General features: G+C 42.6%; 3 protein-coding genes and 2 non-coding genes across 6 annotated transcripts; 3 read left to right on the forward strand and 2 right to left on the reverse strand.

Moving 5' to 3' along the window:
• Positions 1-1,051: 1,051 nt before the first annotated feature.
• Positions 1,052-7,012, forward strand: prpf4 (PRP4 pre-mRNA processing factor 4 homolog (yeast)). Of its 2 annotated transcripts, none has more exons than XM_021590714.2 (14): positions 1,052-1,271; positions 1,674-1,880; positions 1,967-2,153; positions 2,425-2,512; positions 2,622-2,701; positions 2,814-2,907; positions 2,993-3,087; positions 3,493-3,551; positions 3,685-3,808; positions 4,070-4,159; positions 4,360-4,482; positions 5,358-5,465; positions 5,654-5,772; positions 6,421-7,012. In XM_021590714.2, exons 2-14 carry the CDS (start codon positions 1,721-1,723, stop codon positions 6,612-6,614), a joined length of 1,521 nt encoding a protein of 506 aa, XP_021446389.1. In that variant the 5' UTR covers positions 1,052-1,271; positions 1,674-1,720; the 3' UTR covers positions 6,615-7,012. The 2 variants fall into 2 exon arrangements, with proteins under 2 accessions (XP_021446389.1, XP_021446388.1); XM_021590713.2 differs by having other exon boundaries at positions 1,053-1,347.
• Positions 5,066-5,201, forward strand: LOC118945712. Its single transcript, XR_005040827.1, has one exon. It is a non-coding gene; the product is annotated as a small nucleolar RNA SNORA47 (small nucleolar RNA).
• Positions 6,164-6,297, forward strand: LOC118945711. The gene has a single exon (XR_005040826.1). It is a non-coding gene; the product is annotated as a small nucleolar RNA SNORA47 (small nucleolar RNA).
• On the reverse strand, positions 6,979-11,376 carry si:ch211-202f5.2 (uncharacterized protein LOC795181 homolog). Its single transcript, XM_021590715.2, has 3 exons — positions 10,866-11,376; positions 9,891-10,167; positions 6,979-7,842 (listed from the first exon to the last, which is right to left on the reverse strand). Exons 2-3 carry the CDS (start codon positions 10,164-10,166, stop codon positions 7,546-7,548), a joined length of 573 nt encoding a protein of 190 aa, XP_021446390.1. The 5' UTR covers position 10,167; positions 10,866-11,376; the 3' UTR covers positions 6,979-7,545.
• An 8,683-nt stretch (positions 11,377-20,059) lies between these two features.
• si:ch211-202f5.3 lies at positions 20,060-22,635 on the reverse strand. The gene is made up of 2 exons (XM_036968187.1): positions 22,334-22,635; positions 20,060-21,968 (listed from the first exon to the last, which is right to left on the reverse strand). The coding sequence occupies exon 2, from the start codon at positions 21,795-21,797 to the stop codon at positions 21,477-21,479; it is 321 nt and encodes a 106-aa protein (XP_036824082.1). The 5' UTR covers positions 21,798-21,968; positions 22,334-22,635; the 3' UTR covers positions 20,060-21,476.
• Positions 22,636-24,078: the final 1,443 nt, after the last annotated feature.

Here is a 24,078-nt window from a genome sequence, read left to right on the forward strand (position 1 = left end):
CTTCACTCATGCTGCCAAACATGCCCTCGTAAAACTGACTATCCTACCAATCCTTGCCTTCGGCAATGTCATTTACAAAATAGCCTCCAACACTCTACTCAGCAAATTGGATGTAGTCTATCACAGTTCCATCCGTTTTGTCACCAAAGCCCCATATACTACCCACCACCGTGACCTGCATGCTCTCGTTGGCTGACCCTCACTAAATATTCATCGCCAAACCCACTGGCTCCTGGTCATCTATAAGTCTTTGCTAGGTAAATCCCCGCCTTATCTCAGCTCACTGGTCTCCATAGCAACACCCACCTGTAGCACACGTTCCAGCAGGTATATTTCACTTGTCATCCCCAAAGCCCAAAGCCATCTCCTTTGGCCTCCTTTCCTTCCAGTTCTCTGCTGCCAATGACTGGAACGAATTGCAAAAATCACTGAAGCTGGAGACATATCTCCCTCATTAACTTTAAGCATCAGCTGTCAGAGCAGCTTACCGATCACTGTACCTGTACACAGCCCATCTGTAAATAGCATACCCAACTACCTCATCCCCATATTGTTATTTTTTGTTATTGCTCTTTTGCACCCCAGTATCTCTACTTGCACATCATCATCTGCACATCCATCCCTCCAGTCCATCCCTCAACTGGCCTACCTGGTTAAATAAAGGTGAAATAAATACACTGTTTACAAAATTGATTGTAAGGATAAAGATGTATCTAAGCTCTAAATAATCATCCATCCAAAACAGTAAACATTCACTGATAATAACCAATGATAGAATGTGACATCAACCATTTATGAGCATGTAGTGCCCTATCCTTCCAAAAAACAGAAGCCTGTCTCCCACAATGCTTTAGTTCCGACTTCATGTTGCAGTTTGTTAGGGGCAAATGCAGAAATTTCCAGTTGACTACAGTCAAGCGTTAATTACCTTTGATCACATGGTTGTTGTAAAGGTCATGCAGTCGACATGTCATCGCAAATCTGACTTATACCCATAATGCAACACACTTTGAAAGGCGGTGACCAACGTTGGTCAAGACCCAACGTGATCTGCTCGAACGCGCCCAATATTGTTTCTAGATCAGTCAGTCAGAATTGACAGAATTTAATGTCACGGTTTGGATGCTCTCGAACACGCCCATTGATTTGACCCAGAGGAAGACATTTGGTTCGACTCCTTTACACTAGATGTCGCTGTGAAATTTCTAACCAACTTTTTCGATAAACAACTTCCTGTTCCCAGACCGAGCCACAACGCGGTGACCACTTTTGTAATTTGATTTTGCTAGTTACTTTTCTTTTGTAGTTGCTTTGTTATTTCAAACCCAAGAATGAAATACAGCTAAAGTAATCCCCGTAATGTTGAGCATTTTGTTTGGTTGTGGGATGCTTTTGCTGTTGGCAAACTCTTGAGTACTGTTTGCTAACGTTAGCTAGCTAGAGTAGCTAGCTAGGCTATGTTAACGTGCTCTTGTGTAGGAAGGCAGCGCGAACTCCCAATATTTTGTCAATGCATCTTATCCATTTGATTTACTGATTAGGGACTTGGCTATTGTTGGTCAGCAAATTGCTAGGTATAATAGTTTTACACTTTGCCTCATTAATTATAGAGATTGAGGTGGTTGGCGATCAAGTTCTCATTCATTAATCTGTGCATGTCTTGTCTATTCCAGGCCAGTATCTTTGTGGTAAACAGTGGAACTATACATAAGGACCAGAGATGTCCGACGATGAAGAAGCTCCGCTGGTGAAGAAGACCAGGATCTTCTATGGCAGTTTGGAGGAGAAGGAGAGGGAGAGGCTGGGACGAGAGGCTTCTGGGTCAGGCAAAGATTCTGTCAAAGCAGGAATCGAGGCTGGCAACATCAACATCTCCAGTGGTTAGTATACCAAACACAAATCTGTATTTGAAAAGAGTTATGAAGAGTTTGTTGAGGTATCATCTAAGTTCTCCTCTCCCCTCAAGGCGAGTCCCTTGAGCTTGAGGAACGTGTGACTGAGCGCCAGTCTGAGGTATTGGCTGACTTTGAACGCAGAAAGAGAGCGAGACAAATCACAGTATCCACAGACGATGCAGAGGTCAAAGCCTGCTTACGGGCCCTCAGGGAACCAATCACACTGTTTGGGGAGGGGCCTGCTGAGAGACGAGAGAGGTGAGGGACACAAGCATGGCTCTGTCAACCCCTTCTAATATTTGAATGTATGAATCAACAATTAGATAACAATCCACACGTCTGTGACCCTTTGATGCTTTTACAACATGTTAACTCGCCAATTAAAACAACCGTTTTGAGGAATTGCCTTAATGCTTTAACACACTGTATCGCTAGTTATATTTCACTTGCTTTATGTCCACCTTTTTAATCTTTGCTCATAATCTCTCTTCCCCTCTCCCGCTCAATTTCTACTTGCTCTCTTTTCCAGGCTAAGGAATATCCTCTCTGTAGTGGGTCCAGATGCATTGAAGAAATCGAAGAAGGACGATGAGAAATCCAAACGCTCCCAAGAGGAGGTGTGATATGTGGCTTGACTCTCCTATATCTTTCTCTCACTACTACAGGTCCATATTCATTCAATATGGAGACACGCGTTTGATGTCTTCTCCTGTTCCCCTCTTTCAGTGTCAGCAGACATGGTACCATGAAGGGCCGACCACTCTTAAGGAGGCAAGGCTTTGGTTGGCCAGATACTCTCTGCCCAGGTACAGCTTGATTCTAATGTTGGACCATAGTTACCATGATGACAATGATAGTTTCAAAGGTTGTTTTGCAGCAAAATCATATTAATAAAAAACGTGCGCGATGTCTCAACAGGGCTGTGAAAAGGTTAGAAGATGCCAGAGCTCACAGGGAGATCCCAGAATCTACACGGACAGTCAGGACGCAAGAACTTCACAAGACGCTCAGGGTACGTCCTCCATCAGTCTCCAAAAGCATTTGTCTTGTTTGTGAAAAACAGTTGTAGAATGACATGATTTTCTCTGTCTATCCAGAACCTGAATAACTTCTGCAGTCAGATCGGTGACGACAGGCCTATATCCTTTTGCCAGTTCAGCCCCAACTCCAAAATGCTGGTGACTGCATCTTGGTGAGTCCCTTCTCTCACTCCTCTCTCAGTGCACCGCACAGGCAGCAGTGAGCATGATTACATGCACACAATAATACAATTATTGTGGATAGTCAGATTAATATAACCGTTTGTTTAAAATTTTACGTACTTCTCCAAACTCACTGTAACTTGCGCACAAGATGGAGGCTTGCGCTACCGGTGCGGGCACATGCACAGATCAGATACTCCGTTGGACCTCTGATTTTATCAAAGCTGTGTACATGTCCTAATAATTCTAAAGATAGTTCAGAAAACCGTTTAATATCAAATTATTAGTGTGCATGTAAACGTACTGTTTGACGTTGGGTATTTTTTGTATTTTTGCCTTCATTAAAGGTATTTGTGACACTTCCTCATCTCTTCCTGACTTGTTCTTTTCTCTAGGAGTGGCCTGTGTAAACTGTGGAATGTTCCTGACTGTACCCTTGTCCGTACCCTTCGAGGTAAGAACAATCTCTTATTTTCCCCTTTCTTATCCCTTTGCAATTACTTTTTGCTTGGGCTACTGTTGTCCATAATAATTGTAAGTATTTCCAACCCCAATACTTCCTTATCATTCTCTTTCCCTTCTCACAGGCCACAACACCCACGTGGGGGCCATCTGTTTTCATCCTCAGGCCACTCTGACTCTGGAGGACTCTGATGTTAACATGGCCTCCTGTGCTGCCGACGGCTCCGTCAAACTCTGGAGTCTGGACAGGTCTGCTCCGATTGCTGTCGTTGCTGTGTTTCTGTCTTTATTGCCGTCTGTCAAATAAGGGAGGCTACCAAATATTATTCAGGCAAAAAAGGGTGAGGGGTCGACCAAGAGCAGTGTAGCTTTTTCCCCAAATGTTCATCGGGTATCATCATAAACAGTAGCTGAGGTGGAGTGCGCTGCTGAAATGTGGCCGTTTTTTTTTAAAAGAAGGGGGGAAAGCATGTTGATGTGTTGTAACCGTGGTAACCCCTCTCTTTACAGCGACGTGCCTGTCGCTGACATCGAGGGCCACTCCATGAGGGTGGCGAGAGTAGCCTGGCATCCCTCTGGAAGGTTCCTGGGCACCACCTGGTGGGTGAATTTAATCCCTAGCATTATTTAACCCGGCAACGCCAGTTGAGAACTTTTATCGTTTTTAGAACGGCCCATCCAGGCAATACAATAAAAACAAACATGGTCACTTGCCTCCACCATAGATAAATTGTACTCTGGCCAGACTGGCATTGTTCAAATTGAATCTAAAGTGAGGCTTAATCCTCTCTCCCTGGCAGCTATGATAATTCGTGGAGGCTGTGGGACCTGGAAGCCCAGGAGGAGATCCTGCACCAAGAGGGACACAGTAAAGGAGTCCATGACATGCAATTCCACCCTGATGGATCTCTGGCAGCTACTGGGTAAGATCTCACTGGATATGCTATGAAAGTCAATGTCGGTTGTCAATATTTGTTCACACTACATCATTATTGGAGAGACCGTTGAAGATATCTCTGAAACATATATATATATATTTGTGTTCTCTTTTGCTTGTCTCTAAACATTCTGTTGAAATGTATGTTTCCAGTAAATCTAGCACTTTTGTAGAGTATTACCCTGTTATTTCTACAACAAATCTTGGCTTCAGATAACCAGGATCTCAGTGTCCTCCCCGAAACTAAAATACTATCTAGAAAACTGCCAAAAGAAAGATCAACCCCGTAATTTAAGTGCTGTCATGTCAAAGAGCATATCTAGATTAGCCTATTGAAGGGGATGGTTGCTATAGTAAAACAATGGTTGGATTCAGTAGTCTGTTTTAATGAAGGCCAGTAGATGTCCACCCAGTTATCTCAATTAGAGGTTTGGCAGAACAAGAGCCTCTGCGGCTGGCTTGGTCTGAAACATACAGGGATGTTCCCTTCATGTCCCCTAATGATAACATGCTTCCTTACACCCACACACACACACTAGTCTTTCAGTGCATATTTTTTCTGAACAATTTGGAGGACTGAGAAGGTTTAGCAGCTTGTTCTGTGCTGTTATAACTGGTTATAACCTCCTAAATGAACATAAGTCAGATGCGACAAACCGGCTACATGTGACACATTAGAGCTGGCGTTGTGTTTGTGTACAGATCCATCTTATTGTTTGTTGTAAAGCATCTTGACTGGTGCCATTCAGAACATAATCATTTACAGTAGAAATAATTACAGATCCCTACTTACCCCTCATCAGCAGTGCTGTTGGCTGAATCCTAGTTTGCCTCAGTACACAGTATTCATCTCTTTATCAGGGGTCTGGATTCATTTGGCCGTATTTGGGACCTTCGGACCGGGCGCTGTGTGATGTTCCTGGAGGGCCACCTCAAAGAGATCTACAGCATCGACTTCTCTCCCAACGGGTAAATGACATGGAAGATACTGTGTTATTCATATCTTATGGATAGGGCCAGATATTCCTCAACGTATGATCTAGAACTACAGCCTGGAGTTATACAATGGTCAGGAAAAACTCCTGGCCCTACTTATTGATGATGATAAGCCGGAGTGTGTTTATAGGTCCACTAATGAAACCATCTTCTCCGTTTAGCTACCACGCAGCAACAGGAAGTGGGGATAACACCTGTAAGGTGTGGGACCTGCGTCGCAGGAAGTGTATCTACACCATCCCCTCCCATCAGAACCTGGTGTCCTCTGTCAAATTCCAGCGTGAGTTTCTCCAGGCCCCAGAGACCTCCTTTTTAATATTTAATCAAGCAATTGAGTAATCACAGGGTTCACAGTTGTCAGTCACTGTGACAGATTTCTGCCATGTGGATGACACGTCAGGTTTAAAACGCCTACAACTGTTTAGAAAGTATGAGGAAATGAGAATGGACCTAAATATTTTGAAATAGCTGCTGTTTTTCTGGCCCGCAAATCCAATTTTGTCCAATAAATCGGACATGAAAACATCTGTGCTGCCCTATGTTGAATTGTGAAATCCCAAATGTGGTCCTCAAGCCAAAAACCTTTGAAATGGACTTTAGTTTGTCATGGGATTTTTTTTGGGGGGGTGGGGTTAACCCCTGTAATCAGCTCAGTCTATCTTATACACTTTTGGAGGACTGAGAAGGTTTAGCAGCTTGTTCTGTGCTGTTATAACTGGTTATAACCTCCTAAATGGAAAATAAGGCGAATGCAACAACCGGCTCTGAGACACTTAAGAACTGATGTTGTGTTTGTGAACATAATTTTGGACTAGTAATACCACTGTTTTGAACCTTTAAAAAAAAGTTTAACTGGATTTATAAAAATAAAAGGTTTGTTACAATATTTCTGTGCTTACATTTCCCTCCATCAATCTCCCTCTCTTAGCCAATAACGGTCACTTCCTCCTGACTGGGGCCTATGACAACACAGCCAAGGTGTGGACCCACCCGGGCTGGTCCCCTCTGAAGACCCTGGCGGGCCATGAGGGAAAGGTGATGGGCGTGGACATGTCCCCTGACGGACAGCTCATCGCCACCTGCTCTTACGACCGCACCTTCAAGCTCTGGATGTCAGAATGAGGAGGGGAGGGAGGACAACCTGTAGAAATAGAATGACATTCTATGTTACATTCTATTTCTATGGCAATACCTGACTGTCATTCCATTCAAGTAGAAGAATGTGGAACAAAGATCTGCAAAATGTCAACTTCTCGATTGATGGATTAATCTGAACATCCTAAATATTCGGAATTTGTCTTACAATTAGAACAATTAGTAGATTGTTCGATTTTATTATTGAACAACATTTGAGGCTATTAATGTCTACAACTTTGAAGCTGTGGGTATACTTTCTGTCCTTTCTCCCAGATATTTTTGTCTGTTAATAACATTGTTTTAGGTGATTTTAAACACGAGTCATTGTGTCAGAAGTTGATCCAATTGCTTTTTTTTTTGTTAAATAAAAACAAACTCTGTAATATCTTTCATTATTTTACACTTGCACATGACAAAATGGTTATATATATTCATTAAACACACTTACAAATGGTACTATAACTCAACAAGGTGTGCATATAATGATTAAACAGTTGACTGTCCCACAAGGTACCAATAGCCCATATTTCCTGTTGCCTATTTGAAAAGCGGCAGCAGAGGATTTTTGGGGGTTGTAGGCAAGCTCAAAACTGAGGTCCTTATCAAGCATCCCTTTTTGAGCGCTGAAACATTTTTCTATGAGTCTTCAAATCAAAGTATCTTTGTAAAACGATAGACTCGATGTTGTCCCCCGCACAACTTTGTCTCCTGACCACTGTTCTTCTCAGTGTAATCACATACACAACTAGGGCCTGGTGTCTGTCCTGGTCAGGTCAAGGCGGACAGGCGTTAGGTATTTTCCACTTTGTAGCCTTGGAAGCCCAGGTGTCTATAATCAGCTGCAGGAGGTACTGTAATGGGAAATCTTGGCCAGATGCTTTAAGCAACTCCTGTCATTCATACATGCCTGAGCAGCCTAGCAGCACCACCAGCAGCAGAAGAAGCACCTGCAGCAGGGGCTCCTATGGAAGCGAGGCTCAGCCAATCCTCCATGGTTCCAGGTGGCCTGAGGCTGCTCTATGATGGACTGCTTCCCAAAAGAGGGCTTGTGCTCCAGCTGGGTGCCCAGCTCTCTTTCCTGCCGTGAGCAAGACCTCTGGTTTTCCATCTCTGCCTTGACCCCCATGAAGGCTACTAGGTCCAGGTCCAGGGCTGTAGCGCCCCCGCGTGGGAGGGGGGTGTTCTGCCGACACTGTGGACAGGGGATCCACATCTGCTGGGAGTAGAAGAGAGAGCAGGGTAAGGGTTGTGACTTGGGATATGTCAGTGTCAAACTGAACATAACTCTTTGGTTTTCTAAGTGGTCTGACTGTTGTGCTCAATACAGTCTCTCCTTAGAAAAGCACAGTTGAAGTCGGAAGTTTACATACACCTTAGCCCATTATATTTAAACTCAGTTTTTCACAAATCCTGACATTTAATCCTAGTAAAAAATTTCCCTGTCTTAGGTCAGTTAGGATCACCACTTTATTTTAAGAATGTGAAATATCAGAATAATAGTAGAGAGTGAGTTCATCTTTTATTTCTTTCATCACATTCCCAGTGGGTCAGAAGTTTACATACACTCAATTTGTATTTGGAAGCAGTGCCTTCATATTGTTCAACTTGGGTCAAACGGCAAGCTTCCCACAATAAGTTGGTTGAATTTTGGCCCATTCCTCCTGACAGCGCTAGTGTAACGGAGTCAGGTTTGTAGGCCTCCTTGCTCGCACGCGCTTTTTCAGTTCTGCCCACACATTTTCTATAGGATTGAGGTCAGGGCTTTGTGATGGCCACTCCAATAGCTTGACTTTGTTGTCCTTAACCTATTTTGCCACAACTTTGGAAGTATGCTTGGGGTCATTGTCCATTTGGAAGACCCATTTGAAACCAAGCTTTAACTTCCTGACTGTCTTGAGATGTTGCTTCTATATATCCACAATTTTCCTGCCTTATGATGCCATCTATTTTGTGAAGTGCGCCAGTCCCTCCTGCAGCAAAGAACCCCCACAACATGATGCTGGCACCCCCGTGTTTCACGATTGGGATGGTGTTCTTCAGCTTGCAAGCCTCCCCCTTTTTCCTCCAAACATAATGGTCATTATGGCCAAACAGTTCTATTTTTGTTTTATCAGACCAGAGAACATTTCTCCAAAAAGTACCATCTTTGTCCCCATGTGCAGTTGCAAACCGTAGTCTGGCCTTTTTATGACGGTTTTGGAGCAGTGGCTTCTTCCTTGCTGAGCAGCCTTTCAGGTTGTGTTAATATAGGACTTGTTTTACTGTGGATATAGATACTTTTGTACCTCTTACCTCCAGCATCTTCACAAGCTCCTTTGCTGTTGTTCTGGGATTGATTTGCACTTTTCACACCAAAGTACGTTCATCTCAAGGAGACAGAACGCATCTCCTTCCTAAGATGTATGACGGCTGTGTGGTCCTATGGTGTTTATACTTGCGTACTATTGTTTGTACAGGTGAACGTGGTACCTTCAGGTGTTTGGAAATTGCTCCCAAGGATGAACCAGACTTGATGAGGTCTGCAATGTTTTTTCTGGGGTCTTGGCTGATTTCTTTAGATTTTCCCATGATGTCAAGCAAAGAGGCACTGAGTTTGAAGGTAGGCCTTGAAATACATCCACAGGTACACCTCCAATTGACTCAAATTATGTCAATTAGCCTATCAGAAGCTTCTAAAGCCGTGACATCATTTTCTGGAATGTTCCACGCTGTTTAAGGCACAGTCAACTTAGTGCATGTAAACTTTAGACCCACTGGAATTGTGATAAGTGAAATAATCTGTCTGTAAACCGATCGCTTTGGAAAAATTACTTGTGTCATGCACAAAGTAGGAGTCCTAACCGACTTGCCAAAACTATAGTTTGTTAACAAGAACTTTGTGGAGTGGTTGAAAAATGAGTTTTAATGACATCAACCTAAGTGTATGTAAACTTCCGACTTCAACTGTATCTTGATGCAATCCATTGCTCTGCAGCTTTGGTCATCTTCAAATTAGTTTGAGATGATGCGTATTGGCTGATCTTCAACAAATTAGTGTTCCTTTTCACGAAGAGAACAGGTGAGCTATAGTTTGACAAATTACTGCACATTTTGGGGAAAAGGCCCAGTCTGTTTGAACTAGTCTGGAACTGGTCCAAAAATATTGAATATCTATCAAACATATTTTACAGTTTAACTGGCGTAGCCTAGTCCATTGAGATAGATCCTGCCTCTGTGTGAGTCTATGGTGGGACCGGTGTCGTGACAGTCAGTCAGACCCACCTGTTCATTGAGGATGGTGTCGAGGCGTCTCAGGCAGGCTTGGCAGAAGGTGTGGCTGCAGTAGAGCTTGCGTGGCAGCCTCTCAGTCAGGTTGAAGGCACAGTAGCAGATGATACAGTCCAGTTTACGGCTGTCTCTGGATGGCTGAACTCCTCCGGCCTCCACATCACCCTCTACTGGGGGATCTTCTGGGGCCCCTAGGTCAGGGGCCTCTGCTGGGTCCTCTGGGACAGGAAAGTCTGGGGCATCAGGAACTGGGGCTTCCTCCTCATCCATCCTGTACAGGAGAACAGATTATGAATGGGTGCTTATTGCTATGGTCCAGAGTTTTTCCTGGTTAGGTTGGATTCTCAAGAAAAACTCAGGGCCCTTTAGTGACATTACTACTACTACTACTACTACTACTTTACAGTTAACATTTCAGATAATCAAACACACACGCAACCAAATTACTGAAGTAAACGGTTACAGTTGATCAACACAAAAACAGAGGAATTGAATTGCTAGTAAATTTCGACTCAAGGAAAGGATTTGAGACCCAGATGTTTGCTGTTAGCTGTGAACTTCCCATTACATGGACATTCTCTGTCCGTTCAGTCAGTTGTGGGACGATACAACACAACAGGCTGGTTGTAAGCAGAGACACAGATATCTATTCACTGGCTGAAACTATGTCACCGAATAGGGGAGATGGTTATCCTGATGTGCTCGGTGGTTCTCCCTTTCTGCCGTGTCTGCATCGAATACTCCATTGAAACGGTCCACACTATTTAACGTATTTTTTAAACTCCTGGCTAACAATCTATTGGAAATTTATTCAATACATTTGGACATCGACTCGGTGTGGGGAAAAAATGTGTCAGGAACATTGCATGTGTCAGTCTCACTCAGATCTTCTTCACTAGAAAACTGGCCTCAACCCAAAAGCATGGGTAACAGAACTGGGGGAAAAAACCATAACAAAACATTACATACCTTCTAGTTTGTCCTCCAAACCCCCTGAAGGTCCTTGGTAGTTCTCTGGAGTCCTGCCATGGCTTCTGTTTTCAAAGCAACCTTCCCAGGACTAGTCCAGTGTAGTATTCCTTTACTCTTTCCCACAATGACAAACTAATGCTGCACTACTGATGTACATTATAGGATCAGATAGTAGAGAGAGAACCTTTATTACCTAGTCCCCGTGGATCCCGAGCACAGCCCGCTGGAGGGTACATTCTCCCTTCATCTCCCCCTGCTGCTCTGCTCTTCCACAGAAGCTGCTCTCCTCTCTAATGAAGGGCAAACAATGTGAGCCTGCAGCAGGTCATCAGGCCCTTTAATATTTCAGGCCGCCCTTCCATGTGAACACCCACTCGTAGGCCTGTCAATGGAGCGTGTTACATATTATAGAGGCCACAGAGAACAATGGGGTTCTCCAGGGGGAAAGCGGCTCCGATGGGATGGCCCCTCTGCTTCTCTGCCCTAGCATGTATGCAATCAAGCGCACATTGGCACAGGTGAGCATGAGAACACGTGTGTGCTAACAACACATACTGCACTGCGAGCAAACAGGCGTAAATGTGCATGCGCTAACACGTGCGCACGCACACACACACTGAGATGGTTGTGTCACAAGTCCATTCCCCCCTTTTCCACCTCCTACTTCTTGTTGTGAGTATCCCAACAGTCTGACCAGCTGAAAGGCGAGCCAGGCTCACATTCCTGTATCGAGGGAGCAGGCAGCAGATCAGCTTACACTGGCAACAATAGACCAGCAGGAACCCTACACTCTCGATCCACCAGCACTCACAGGAGCTAGTTGCCAGCACAGTGGGTTGGTCAGCTGAGTCCATAAGAACCAGTCACCCAGGGCCATAAAGCAAAAAATACTGCAGGTATCCTAAAGTAACCTTTACAATGTGACATTACCTTGTCCAGGCTGAAAATGACCCTAGCCCCCATTAGCCTATTCTCCCAGCAAGCCACATTCAGGTCTGAAGAGACTGGATAAGCGAAAGCAATTATATGGCGATGGGCTTCATAGAACTTACACCTATCCAGTTCCTAGGGATCTGAAAACACCAGTGTCAGGAACAAGGTTACCCTTCCTTAGGTTACTCTCTTGTCTATGCTATAAACTCCCTTTTTGTCTATGTTGTAAACTCTAGGTTTGTTCATAAACAATGTACAATATAGACATGTATGCTAGTACAAAGCATTGTTTAATTGCAGGCTTGAGGAACGTTTTAAACGGATTGTCATGAAGAAAAGAAAACTGTGCTTGATATGTTGGTGTTCTGACACTAGATGGTAGCAAAGATTAGCTAGACAGCCAGAGATATACATTTCAAGCCAACTCCACAGCATGTTCAGGGTTGTCGGCTGCCGAGGAAATGACTGTCTACACAAAGACTGACCACTGCAACTTATGATTGAGGGAAGTTACTGTTGTTTGTTGTCGAGTGCGTTCCTTGCTTGTGACCGTAAAACAGGTCTATGAAGGATGAGTAAAGGATGAAGTCAGCTGATTCTTATCTTAATAACCTTCAGAAGATTCCCCTGTCCCTCTGAACTTCTGTAAAGTTTTAGTTCTCACCAAGTTATCCCAGAGAGTAAATTGTAGGTAGTTTACTGTAGGTTATTGTAGTAGATTAAATTGGGATTTTTTTTTTATATAGCGGAACAGTCCTTCATACAACAGAGATATGATTCATTTCCACCATATATGTGTCTCCTATGTGATGGAAATACATTGTACTTGATTTTTAATAGATATGTTCAATTAAGCCTCTGTTCCATCCTACAAAGTAATAGCCTGATAGCACTGTTAATGTTTGATAGACGGTCACCTCCAAAATGATTGGCACCCTTGATAAAGATGAGCAAAAAAGACTGTATAAATAAATAATACACATACTGAGCTATATTTTGTGCTGAATTTTAATTTTATACTAATACAATTGATAGGTGTAAAAAGTATCGGCACCCCTGTTTTCAATACTCTAGCATCCTCCCCTTTCAAGGATAAAGGCAATGAACCTTTTTCTAAACTGTTTTTTTTTTCTAGATTGGAGAGGGATCTTAATCAAGTCGTTCGTACAGAATCTTCCCAGATCCTTGATATCCTTCAGTCTGCGTTCATGGACTGCCCTCTTCAATTCAAACCACTGGTTTTCATCGTGTTACTGTTGTTTGTGAGATAGCGTTGCAAAATGTTGATTTTGTGGTCAATTAACCATTTATTTGTGGATTTTGATGTGTGTTTGGGGTTATTGTCTTGCTGAAAGAGCTACTTGGGCCAAGTTTCAGCCTCTTTTAGTTTCAGGAAATATTCTAAATGTGTGCAAAGCAGCTTTTGTGCTACCATTCCATGAGGGTGGGGATAGTAGTGATCTTGATAATTATTGACGCATTTCCAGGCTCCCTTGTCTTGCGAAAATACTATAATCATTGGTAAACAAACAGCTACGTTATTTTCTATCTGTAAATTGTAGATTTCCTGTTAATCCATCCGGATTCAGACCTTAACATAGTACGACTACGGTGCTTGTTGTAAATCACGCGTCAAACTCACTCCACTGAGGGTCGAGTGGGCGGGTTTTCGCTTAATTTACTAATTAAGGTCACTAATTAGTAAGGAACTACCCTCACCTGGTCATCTAGGTCTTAATTGAAAGGAAAAACTAAAACCAGCAGACACTAGGCCCTCCATGGAATGAGTTTGACACGTGCCTTAGACGATTGAAATAATTGTGCTGCCATGTTTGTAGACTTGTCAAACGCTTCTGAAACTGTACACCATGTTATTCTGCTGAATAAACTGTCCTCGACAGGGTTGGGTACTGTTGCTTGCCAATGGTTTCATAATTATGTCAATGACAGAAATCAGGCCGTCAAGGTAGCTGTGGTCAAATCTGAGGTCATTGAGTTACATAAAGGGCTGCCCCAAGGTTCGATACTTGGCCAATTACTGTTTGCAATCTATATAAATAACATTGGTAATGCTGTAAAAAAATATCTATATTCATTTGTATGCAGATGATGCAGTGTTGTAGTCCATTGCGCCATCGTTTGGCCCATTGCTCCATCGTTAATCTGATCCCAGATCAGTGGTTGGTTGGGCACAACTTCTCCCTCGGTCCACGTCAAACCTTACCCGTCACGATCTCCTGTACTGCACAGCTGAGGGAATGAACGGCAAACACTCCTCACAAACGTTATTAGGAAAGAACCGACCACGGGTACTTCCAGTGCAGAATGTGTGCTAGTGTCATGGGGAGGAGTGTTTCAGTAGCTGGTGTATTGTATATTGAAACTCGTGTAGATACCAACATTTAAACAGGCTTTACATGAGCACACAAAGGTCAAAATGTGAGCTAGTGCTGATTCCCTAATGTAGAACACGTTCATGTATAAATAAAAAAAATCCCTATACTGAGAGATTTATACCAACATTGGGTCAGCAAAGAGGAAATGTTCAACTATCTCATTTGTTAATCATTTACCCTTACAGACCTCCCAATTTATTTATTTGCTTATTTGGATCCCCGTTAGCTTTTGCAGAAGCAGCAGCTACTCTTCCTGGGTTCCACAAAACAAAACAAAAAACATACGCAAGTAAGTGACTTCTTGGTCTCAATAGCTAATAAGGCAGCAAGAGCTTCTGTTTCTGTGAATTGCCAAAAATAAAAACCCTGACTACCATTTCTCCTTTCACGTGAGGTTACTGGAGGCCGTATGTGGGAAAAACAGTCAACTGACTGGCCAAGACCAGTATGACCACCACTTCTTTCAAATAGGAAACGAGGCAGATTTAAAATGCAGATTTAAAGCATCAGAAGTCTTAACTGATCAGGGTGACCTACGTTGTATCGAATGCAAATGTGAATCGTGACGTCATCTTGAGTCTTACTCCTGCCACAGAATTTGACTGTACAATCAAGCCACTGCCGATTGGCTTCGGCATCACAGAGATTCATAACATATCCTAGAGGCTGTGTGTGGGTTGCTCTACCAATTTGGTGCCTTTTGAGAAGTGTAACTTGGTATAAAAAATTTAAAAAAAAAAAAAGTTTGATGTCACCTAATTTAAACCCTCTGTCATAAAGAGCACATGGTCAACTTCATAAAAAACTAGTTTTCCCATTTCAAGAGGTTACATTTTAAAAATGACTTGAATAAGTGCCAAATAAAGTAACAGGTTGCCCATAACAGGGTTGTGATTTCATCTTAAATTAGCCATGAATCCTCTTGTGACAGAGGAAATGGAAGCATCTTGTGTGCAACAAGGAGGGGTAATTGAATGCAAGCTTCAATTGTTTTTATTTTATTGTTAAAGGTCCAGTGCAGTCAAAACTTTATTTCCACAATATGAGGTTGGAATAATACTGTGAAATTGTAAAATGCTGCTAATGCCCTTTTAAGTCCATGGTGACATCACAATGTGGTAAAATAGTTAATAGACCAATAAGAAATAGAGTTCCAAACCCATAGAGACCCAATACAATTATATGTCGAAACCTCCCTGCCAATAACAGCAAATCTTCATTTTTTATTTTGCTTACCTAGACCTTTCCCTGACAGTCCTAGCAAAATTCTTGCTTGAGAAATTGTCCTTTGCTAAGAAGCTAAAACATTTTTTTTTACGATTTTAATTGAAAACGCACACAGAAAAGTATTTAATGGTTACCCAGAAATGATTTGATATTGACCTTGTGAAGATACCATTGGATCTTTGCAGCATTTCTAGCCTGTCTATCTATGGGTAAGAGGGTTGACATGTTATGCTGGACCCGGTTGGTTTTCTACCACAAAACAACAGAAAATAGCCCACCCCCAAAAAGAGTAGAATCAGCTCACCTGCTTTTACACCAGTTGACTATTAGATTTTCAACGTTCGTTTTGAAAATAATATTTAAAAATGAATAGTTTCACCATATTAAAATGAGTGTTCAGTTTGTGTAACTGGGTTGACTTTAAAATGAGGGAGACATAAATGAAACACTAATCACAAATAATACTCTTCAGAAATGACTTTGTCAAAGCAACAAAATAACTCGAGTTTTACAGTGATGTTGAAATGTAAAACATTTGGGGGTTAAGTGGGTTAAAATCTTCCTAGAAGTCAGAGATGGTGCACGGAGAGACATGTCTAAATGCTGAATTTTGGCACTTTAGCCAGTCTTTATTCAGATTGAAAATCAGATTTATTGAATTCTCCATGTGACCTATATTAAAGGGCACTACACTTAATATAACAGATTTCAAAAATTCAATATTGGTGCACAATTTCTACTTAAAATATCAAAGGGACGCAAAAGGCACCCATTTCGAGGAACGACCCAGTTACATTGACGGACATATCCTCTGCACTTTTACATTACATGTTGGTAAATGTTATCTTTCTGGGTTGTTGTACGTGTACAAGTAAAACAGACTTCCCTTACAGGGACAATAACATTGTATATGATTGTCTTGTTGTATGATTACTGTGAAATGAAGAGATCTATAATGTATGAGGTTGTGCAAGTCATGAGAAGTACATAGCATTTGGTGGATGTTTTCTGGTGTGTTATTATTTTCTAGCTATGACCGAACTCTGTTTATACTGTCAACCATCTGTGGGAAGTAGAACAAATACACTTGCCTAACCCTTTTTTTCTCTCTCTCTCTGTGTTGCCATGGATACAAATGGTTTTCACTAGCACTTAAAGAACCTATTAATCTTGGTGCCACTGATAGCTACAGTGCCTGATCTAACGGCATGTACACATAAACATAGAGGACACTGTGAGAGAAATTACATCTTATTATGCAAATGTCTATATCTTATTTACACATTGTCAGGACAGCTCTAGGTGGCCCGCAACCGACCAATGATTGGTGTCTTTGAGTCGACTAACTCTCAGATCATCCTTCACTGGGCCCTGTTTTACGCCTCCAAGGTGCTCCCTCACACAGGAATACACACTCAGAGCCTACGTAACAGAGGCTTTTCTTAAAAACTCCACTTTGCGTGTTTCACTCACCTCTTTCTTTGAAAAAGAAAAACAAAGTTTGAGATGTGGCATCCACTCGCCTCTCTGCCTCTCAGAACATGGGTGGGTCCATCTGCTCCGTTCCCAAAGTGTGGTCTCCCTGTGATCCCAAGTTTGAAGGATCCCTCGTCTACGATTTACCCAGGTCATCAGGAGCGTTCACCAAGTGAAGATTCACATCAAATTAAATCAACCTTTATTTGCCAACAAGTCTAGACTTTACCTTGAAATGCTGACTTACAAGCCCTTAACCAACAGTGCAGTTCAAGAAGAAGAAACTATTTACCAAGTAGGCTAAAATAAATAAGTTATAATAAAAAGTAACTCAATAAGAATAACGAGGCTATATACAGGGGGCACCGGTACCGATATCCGAGTCGCCAAATGTGGTGGTTAATTTCTTTATTATCAAATGAGGAGAGACAAACTTATCACACAAGTCAGTTATACTTAAACTAAATATTTGTTCACTTGTTAATAAGGGAGCAGGTCAATACAACACATAAAGTGAATCGATTGAGCTCTCTACGTTAATGATGGCTGGTCGACGAATTGAGAGGCCCAAGACAAAAGTACAAAGGTCTTTTATAGCCAAGATGCACCCCCTTCAGGCTACATGACAAACAACAGATGTATGGAGTGGGTCACAAGGTTAAGATTAGTATGAAAGATACTGTCTGCTGTGAATTATAAGTATCTCATTGTGTAGAGACCAGGGTCTGGCCCTGGGGTCATCTCTCCCTGGTACCTTATAGAAAATAAACATTAACTCATGCTCTGGAATGCGGTATCACCCAAAGACATCATAAATCTTCCAGAGGCCCATCCTCAGTAGAACACACACAGATGAGCGTTTTACCAACCCCTTATTCCGTTGCATAAAACAACCATTTGATGCAATAACAGCATTGTAACATCATCTTGTAATTTCTCTCACAACACTGGCGTAGCTAGCTCGTTGCAGCTGCAACATTTTCTCTCAGCCTCATGGCAAAATGTGTAGTTAGATTAGCAGGAAATTAGCTCTAAAACAGCAACATTTTCTCTCAGATGAATGGCAAAATAGGTTTCGCCTTGCGAAACCGTGCTACGCCACTGATAGAGAACAGAACATTCAATGTTGACCAGACTGAGGGCAGGGGCCTATGGGCAAAGAGCAGGTAGGGCCAGTTATTCCAGTAAGTATCTTGGTGGAGAGACTTGTAAGGCATGCATGTCATAGAAAACAGACACACCAGTGGCCTATCCGGTTCCACTAGCCGGGACCGGGACGTAGATACAGCCATATATAGTTCATCCTACTCCAGAACACTTACGTATTACTCAGGAATCACAACCTCTGATGGAATGTGTGAGCCGGATCAGGTGCATTAATTGTTCTATGACACAAGCTTCTGAGCAATGCACTCAAACCTGTTATTGGTACTCTGACATCTCACTGAAATGAGTTGAGGACCATTAAGGACAGGAATGCATTCTTGTACTCCCACAGACACAGTAGTAAAATGGTCTGTGGCTAACAAGTGGCATAGTTACTGGGTGAACGAAAATGGGGTAGTAACTTCATGAATTCAACAAGTCGTGTATTTCAGTATCCTCATGAGTGCAGCATGACATAATGATCATAATTATAATCACCAATAGTGTGAATGAATGGCAGTGGAAGTGCTAGATTCATCTGTAGCTCATTTTGTCTGAGGAGCTGAAAAAATTAAACGTTTACCCACTGCCTTTATTTACAAGTGTCTACCTGCACAATGTCTACCTACTATTTTGAAAACATGAAGCCTCAACTTCCTGTTCTGAGAAGCACAGCAAGTTCAACCTAGACTGGTTCTGTCGCTGCCGTCACCATCCTGTGACTGTTACACCTCAACCTCGTCATGGGTAGAAAGAAGACCGGGGTAAACTTTAACCTGTCGGTGTTTGACTGCATCACACACCGGCATGAAAAAGGCCAATATTTGGGTCAAACAATAATTCTATTGGGTCACCTGACCAGGAAAAGCTCTAAAAACTCCTATTAACAACAACACTAATGCAGTTATGTACACTGAACAAATCTAAAAACACACCATTCCAAAGATGTTCCTGAGTTACAGTTCATATGAGGAAATCAGTCAAATGAAATTCATTAATTAGGCCCTAATCTATGGATTTCACATGACTGGGAATACAGATATACATACATCTGTTGGTCACAGATACCTTAAAAAAAAAGGTAGGGGCTTGGATCAGAAAACCAGTCCGTATCTGGTGTGACCACCATTTGCCTTATGCTGCAGGACACACCTCCCTGGCATAAAGTTGATCAGACTGTTGACTGTGGCCTGTGGAATGTTGTCCCACTCCTCAACGGCTGCGAAGCTGCTGGATATTGGCGGAAACTGGACCACGCTGTCGAACACACCGATACAGAGCATCCCAAACATTTTCAAATGGGTGACAGGCCATGGAAGAATGAGGACATTTTCAGCTTCCTGGAATTGTGTACAGGTCCTTGCGACATGGGGCCGTGCATTATCATGCTGAAACATGAGGTGATGGCGGTAGATGATTGGCACGACAATGGGCCTCAGGATATCGTCATAGTTTCATCAGCTGTCCGGTTGGCTGGTCTCAGACCATCCCGCAGGTGAACAAGCCGGATGTGGAGGTCCTGAGCTGGAGTGGTTACATGTGGTCTGCGGTTGCGAGGCCGGGTGGATGTACAGCCAAATTCTCTAAAACTACTTATGGTAGAGAAATTAACGTGGCAACAGCTCTGGTGGATATTCCTGCAGTCAGCATGCCAATTGCATGCTCTATCAAAATGTGAGATATCTGTGGCATCTATGTTGTGTGACAAAACTGCACATTTTAGAGTGACTGTTTACTGTTCCCAGCACAAGGTGCACCTGTGTAATGATCATGTTGTTTAAAATCAGCTTCTTGATATGCCACACCTGTCAAGTGGATGCATTATCTTGGCAAGGAGAAATGCTCACTAACAGGGATGTAAACATATTTGTGCACATTTTAGAGCAATGAGGAGCTTTTTGTGCATATGGAACATGTCTGGGATCTTTTATTTCAGCTCATGGAGACATGGGACCAACACTTTACATGTTGTGTTTATATTTCTGTTCAGTGTAGTTTATACCACAGTCCCAATTATCATTATCATTATAATTTTATTTACAACATTTTATTCCACGTTATCATTATACAAACTCAATCATACATAGTGTCGACATTTGCTATACATTCCATTAGCTCTGGGTCCTAGTAACCTGCGGAGCTTTGCTGAGTAGTTGTAGTCCACTGCTGACTGGATAACAATAAAATAAACAGTTCACGCATTGAAGTTCTAACTCCTACACACGTCATGTAATCCTGTTGGGGGATTAGGGGCTTGAACTAAGAGGGGCTTTTATACATGAGACCAGTTCATGAGGTGACCCTAATAAGCTGTACAAGTTCACCACCCAAAAAATTCTATCAAATTTCTAAAAACGAACAATGCAGATTAGAGTTTCAGTAATAGTTTCACAAGGCTAAACTATGGGACGTACAGTGGTTGTGTGACTCATACAAACAAGACAGCATGAGCATGGCCATATCGCATTTCAATTCTCATCCAGTCAGGCCTCGCTTTCAACTCTTTATGGTCAGGGGGGACAGTGAGGTACTGTTTACCACACACAGAGCAGAATTACTGGGGTTTGAGCTGGGGCTGCGGGGGCCTGTGGCCTGGTTTCCTGGGACCCAGTTGCACAAAGGCAGCATTGTAAACCAGCAGCAGCAGAGCGACCAGCCCAGCAGATGGATCAGCAGGATGGAGTGGTGTGTTATGGTGTGGTATGGGTTGGGAAGACTGGACTCAGTAAGGCCCATAGAAACGAACCCAGACTCTGAGCTAGCTGCCCCTCCTCTAGATCCACCTCTCTGGTTCGGTCAGGTCTGTCCATGACAAATCAAAAAAGGCCTAGCATGTCATCTTTTGTGACGGGTTGGTTTGACAGAGGAATTAAAAGGTTGTTGCATATTAATTCCTTGACATGTGTACTGTAGCATTTGTCTTACTCTCTACCACTCCCTGAACACTGGCTAGTTGCATCACCCACCCAAGTGGCCTTTTTTGACGTCATTCAAACACTGACAGATAAAAAATCTAATAAGGCATGAAGACATTAGGGTATAAATATTTAACAAAAAAACCCACAGCTAAATATAGCACAGTCTTGTCGACTAGAAGAAAAAAAAGCAAGCATACAAAGTCGTAAGTGAAAGGCTTATATAAAACACTTCTGTTTCAAAGGCAGATTCTGCCATAGTGTGTGAGTGCATCTTGCATCCAATCTCAAAAAGAATCCCTTTGGAAATTGCATAACATTTTAATGATACCACTGATGAATCCTTCAAAACTATACGTTTCACCAGTAATGGCTTTGGCTTTTAATCCAGCTGGTAACACCAGGTTCGACAGTGTCTTCCGACAGTGTCCCTTGATTGTCTTAGTTCATATACCCTGAACCTTTGTAGCCGGGTGTTGTTTGACGGTTTCCTGATCTGGGTGGAATTTGCCAGTTCACTTCCTTCGGCAGCGCAGGCAGCAGGCCCGAGAGCGACCCACCTCCTCTTCCTTGTCTTCCTGCACTGTGTAGGAGGACTGGCCGTTGTAGCGCGAGGGGTTTGAGGCGTCACCATCCCCACCCTTGGTAACGTCTGAGGGGGCTTGCGACTCCCCATTGGGTTTGAAGGCACCGTACGGGTTGAGGGAAGAGTTGCGGTTGCTGTAGGTACTTTCCAGGGCCATGGGGTTGATGATGATCGTGCTGTCCTCTGCAGAACGTAGCTTGGCCCGAGGGATGGTCACTTCTCCATAAGAGCTGCCCAGAGACAGATTCATGATGGCTGGTTAAAGGCAGCTGAGAGGACGAAACACAGGTAGATAGGGTCTGTGACTGTCAATGTCAGATCTCAGACACGGTATTGAGGCTCCTTTCTGAACATTAAGCTTTGCTGTCACCAGTTGTTCTGGTTTCCTCTGGTGACTCGAACTGGCCTTCCAAGAATAGTTCTGTAAAAAAACAGATTGAAAAAACAACTGTATAAAGAGAATTCTGAAACTACAAAAGCTCTGGTTTTGTTCTGCTTGACATTTGAGAAATTTGGGGAAGAGGAGTATCACAGAATAAAATAAAAATCATTTTCAGTCCCTCTGCTTCATAATGTTCCTGCATATTCCTGATCCAAACAAAGCTCACTGTAGGATCTTTCTCACGTGAGGGTTTATCCATTAACTCATCTTACTGCTAGAATTGTTCTATCCTATTCCCTTTCCAAATCATTTTAATGATCCTATGTCACGTTGACACTGAAACGTCTTTTATACGGAACTTTTAAAACCATCACCAGTAACAAGCACCGATTGTTCACGCTTACCTCTTCAACTTGTGTAGTTCCGCAGCAGTCAAGTGTTGTATGACATCCAATGTCAATTCCCCAGGTCTTTAGATGGGTCATACAATCCAGTGAGCACTTAAAGGTTTAATGGTTGTCTCTTGAAGACCCTTCTAGGTGCACTTCCTCTGTGTCTCTTTACAGGAAAAGGGAGCCACACCTGTAGCAGTGTGTGTCAGAGTAAAGACTGAGATGGCCCACACACATGCTCCGGTGAGGTAGAGTGCTGTTGGTGTACCTGGGAACCAGCTGACCCCACCCCTATGAGAACAGAGCAGACGCCCGAAACCCTGAGAGGGTGTGGTGACGACTGGCAAGCCTCAGTCCTGGAATGTCACTCCTCTCGCTGCTCAACACAGGTGCATTTGTCACGGTGACCAGGTCACTCCTCTCCCTTTGTCTCTCACAGTATCTGTAGCCTGCTGCTAGGTTACACCGCCCATTGAAATATAATGTAACTGGTAAATGAAGTGTGACCACTCAAAGCTATAATCACACAGGTACAGTGTGTCATATTGACATGACCGTCTTGTTTGTTGTATTTGATACTTTTCGAGTTGCAGAGAGTGGTGTACAGAGACCACTCAAGTTTAAACCATGATACTACAGGATTACTGACATAGCTACAGTACCTGTATGGGTTTTGTTGAATTTAGGTTCAGTCCAGTGTTACATTTACCTGGTTCCATATGAAACACAATTCAAGTGGCTATTTATTCTGCTTTCACCCAGAAACTTTACATTTGTATGCTCAGCATGTTTGTGAAATGAGTCAAAGTGAACAAGCGCATGCAGACAAATGGACACACAAATGCAAACAAACACATGCACGCACGCACAGTCTTGTATAACTAACCTTGTGGGGACACACAATTCAGTCCCATTCAAAATCCTATTTACCCCTAACCCTAGCTCCTGACCCTAATTTTAACCTTAACCATAAATGCCCTAGAAATAGTATTTGACCTTGTGCGGACTGACAAAATGTCCCCAGTTGGTCAAACAAATGTTTTTCATTTACTAGTTCTGTGGGGACTTATGGTTCCCACAAGTATAGTTAAACACAACCGCAGTCACTCTCACACACATACATTACAAGCATGCACACACACGTCATGATTTTGTAAGATAACAATTCTATGGCCCTTTGTTTCCCTCAAGTGGTTTTACTGGTCAATGCGTTTCACTTTACAGCAACTAAGGTTTGGTACTTTTTTTGTACATTTATGCTATTAGTATATTAGTATATTAGCATATTCGTATATTAGTCTACATACAGTTGAAGTCAGAAGTTTCCATACACTTAGGTTGGAGTCATTAAAACTCGTTTTTCAACCACTCCACAAATGTATTGTTATCAAACCATAGTTTTGGCAAGTCAGTTAGGACATCTACTTTGTGCATGACAAGTAATTTTTTCCAACAATTGTTTACAGACAAGATTGTTCCAGTGGGTCAGAAGTTTACATACACTGAATTGACTGTGCTTTTGAACAACTTGGAAAATTCTAGAACATGATGTCACGGCTTTAGAAGCTTCTGATAGGCTAATAGACATCATTTGAGTCAATTGGAGGTGTACCTGTGGATGTCTTTCAAGTCCTACCTTCAAACTCAGTGCCTCTTTGCTTGACATCATGGGAAAATCTAAAGAAATCAGCCAAGACCCCAGAAAAAACATTGCAGACCTCAACAAGTCTGGTTCATCCTTGGGAGCTATTTCCAAA

The sequence above is a fragment of the Oncorhynchus mykiss genome, chromosome Y (assembly GCF_013265735.2).
Source record: "Oncorhynchus mykiss isolate Arlee chromosome Y, USDA_OmykA_1.1, whole genome shotgun sequence".
In the NCBI taxonomy this organism is placed as follows: Eukaryota; Metazoa; Chordata; class Actinopteri; order Salmoniformes; family Salmonidae; genus Oncorhynchus; species Oncorhynchus mykiss.

What these genes read in the sequence shown, in the direction of transcription:
- si:ch211-202f5.3 (XM_036968187.1), bottom strand. Translation starts at nt 21,797, where the DNA reads ATGAATCTGTCTCTGGGCAGCTCTTATGGAGAAGTGACCATCCCTCGG.
- prpf4 (XM_021590714.2), top strand. Translation starts at nt 1,721, where the DNA reads ATGTCCGACGATGAAGAAGCTCCGCTGGTGAAGAAGACCAGGATCTTC. An exon ending in CAACATCAACATCTCCAGTG is followed by an intron (nt 1,881 to 1,966) that starts GTTAGTATACCA and finishes TCTCCCCTCAAG; the next exon opens with GCGAGTCCCTTGAGCTTGAG. An exon ending in CCTGCTGAGAGACGAGAGAG is followed by an intron (nt 2,154 to 2,424) that starts GTGAGGGACACA and finishes TCTCTTTTCCAG; the next exon opens with GCTAAGGAATATCCTCTCTG.
- si:ch211-202f5.2 (XM_021590715.2), bottom strand. Translation starts at nt 10,166, where the DNA reads ATGGATGAGGAGGAAGCCCCAGTTCCTGATGCCCCAGACTTTCCTGTC. An exon ending in ACACCATCCTCAATGAACAG is followed by an intron (nt 7,843 to 9,890) that starts GTGGGTCTGACT and finishes TACTCCCAGCAG; the next exon opens with ATGTGGATCCCCTGTCCACA.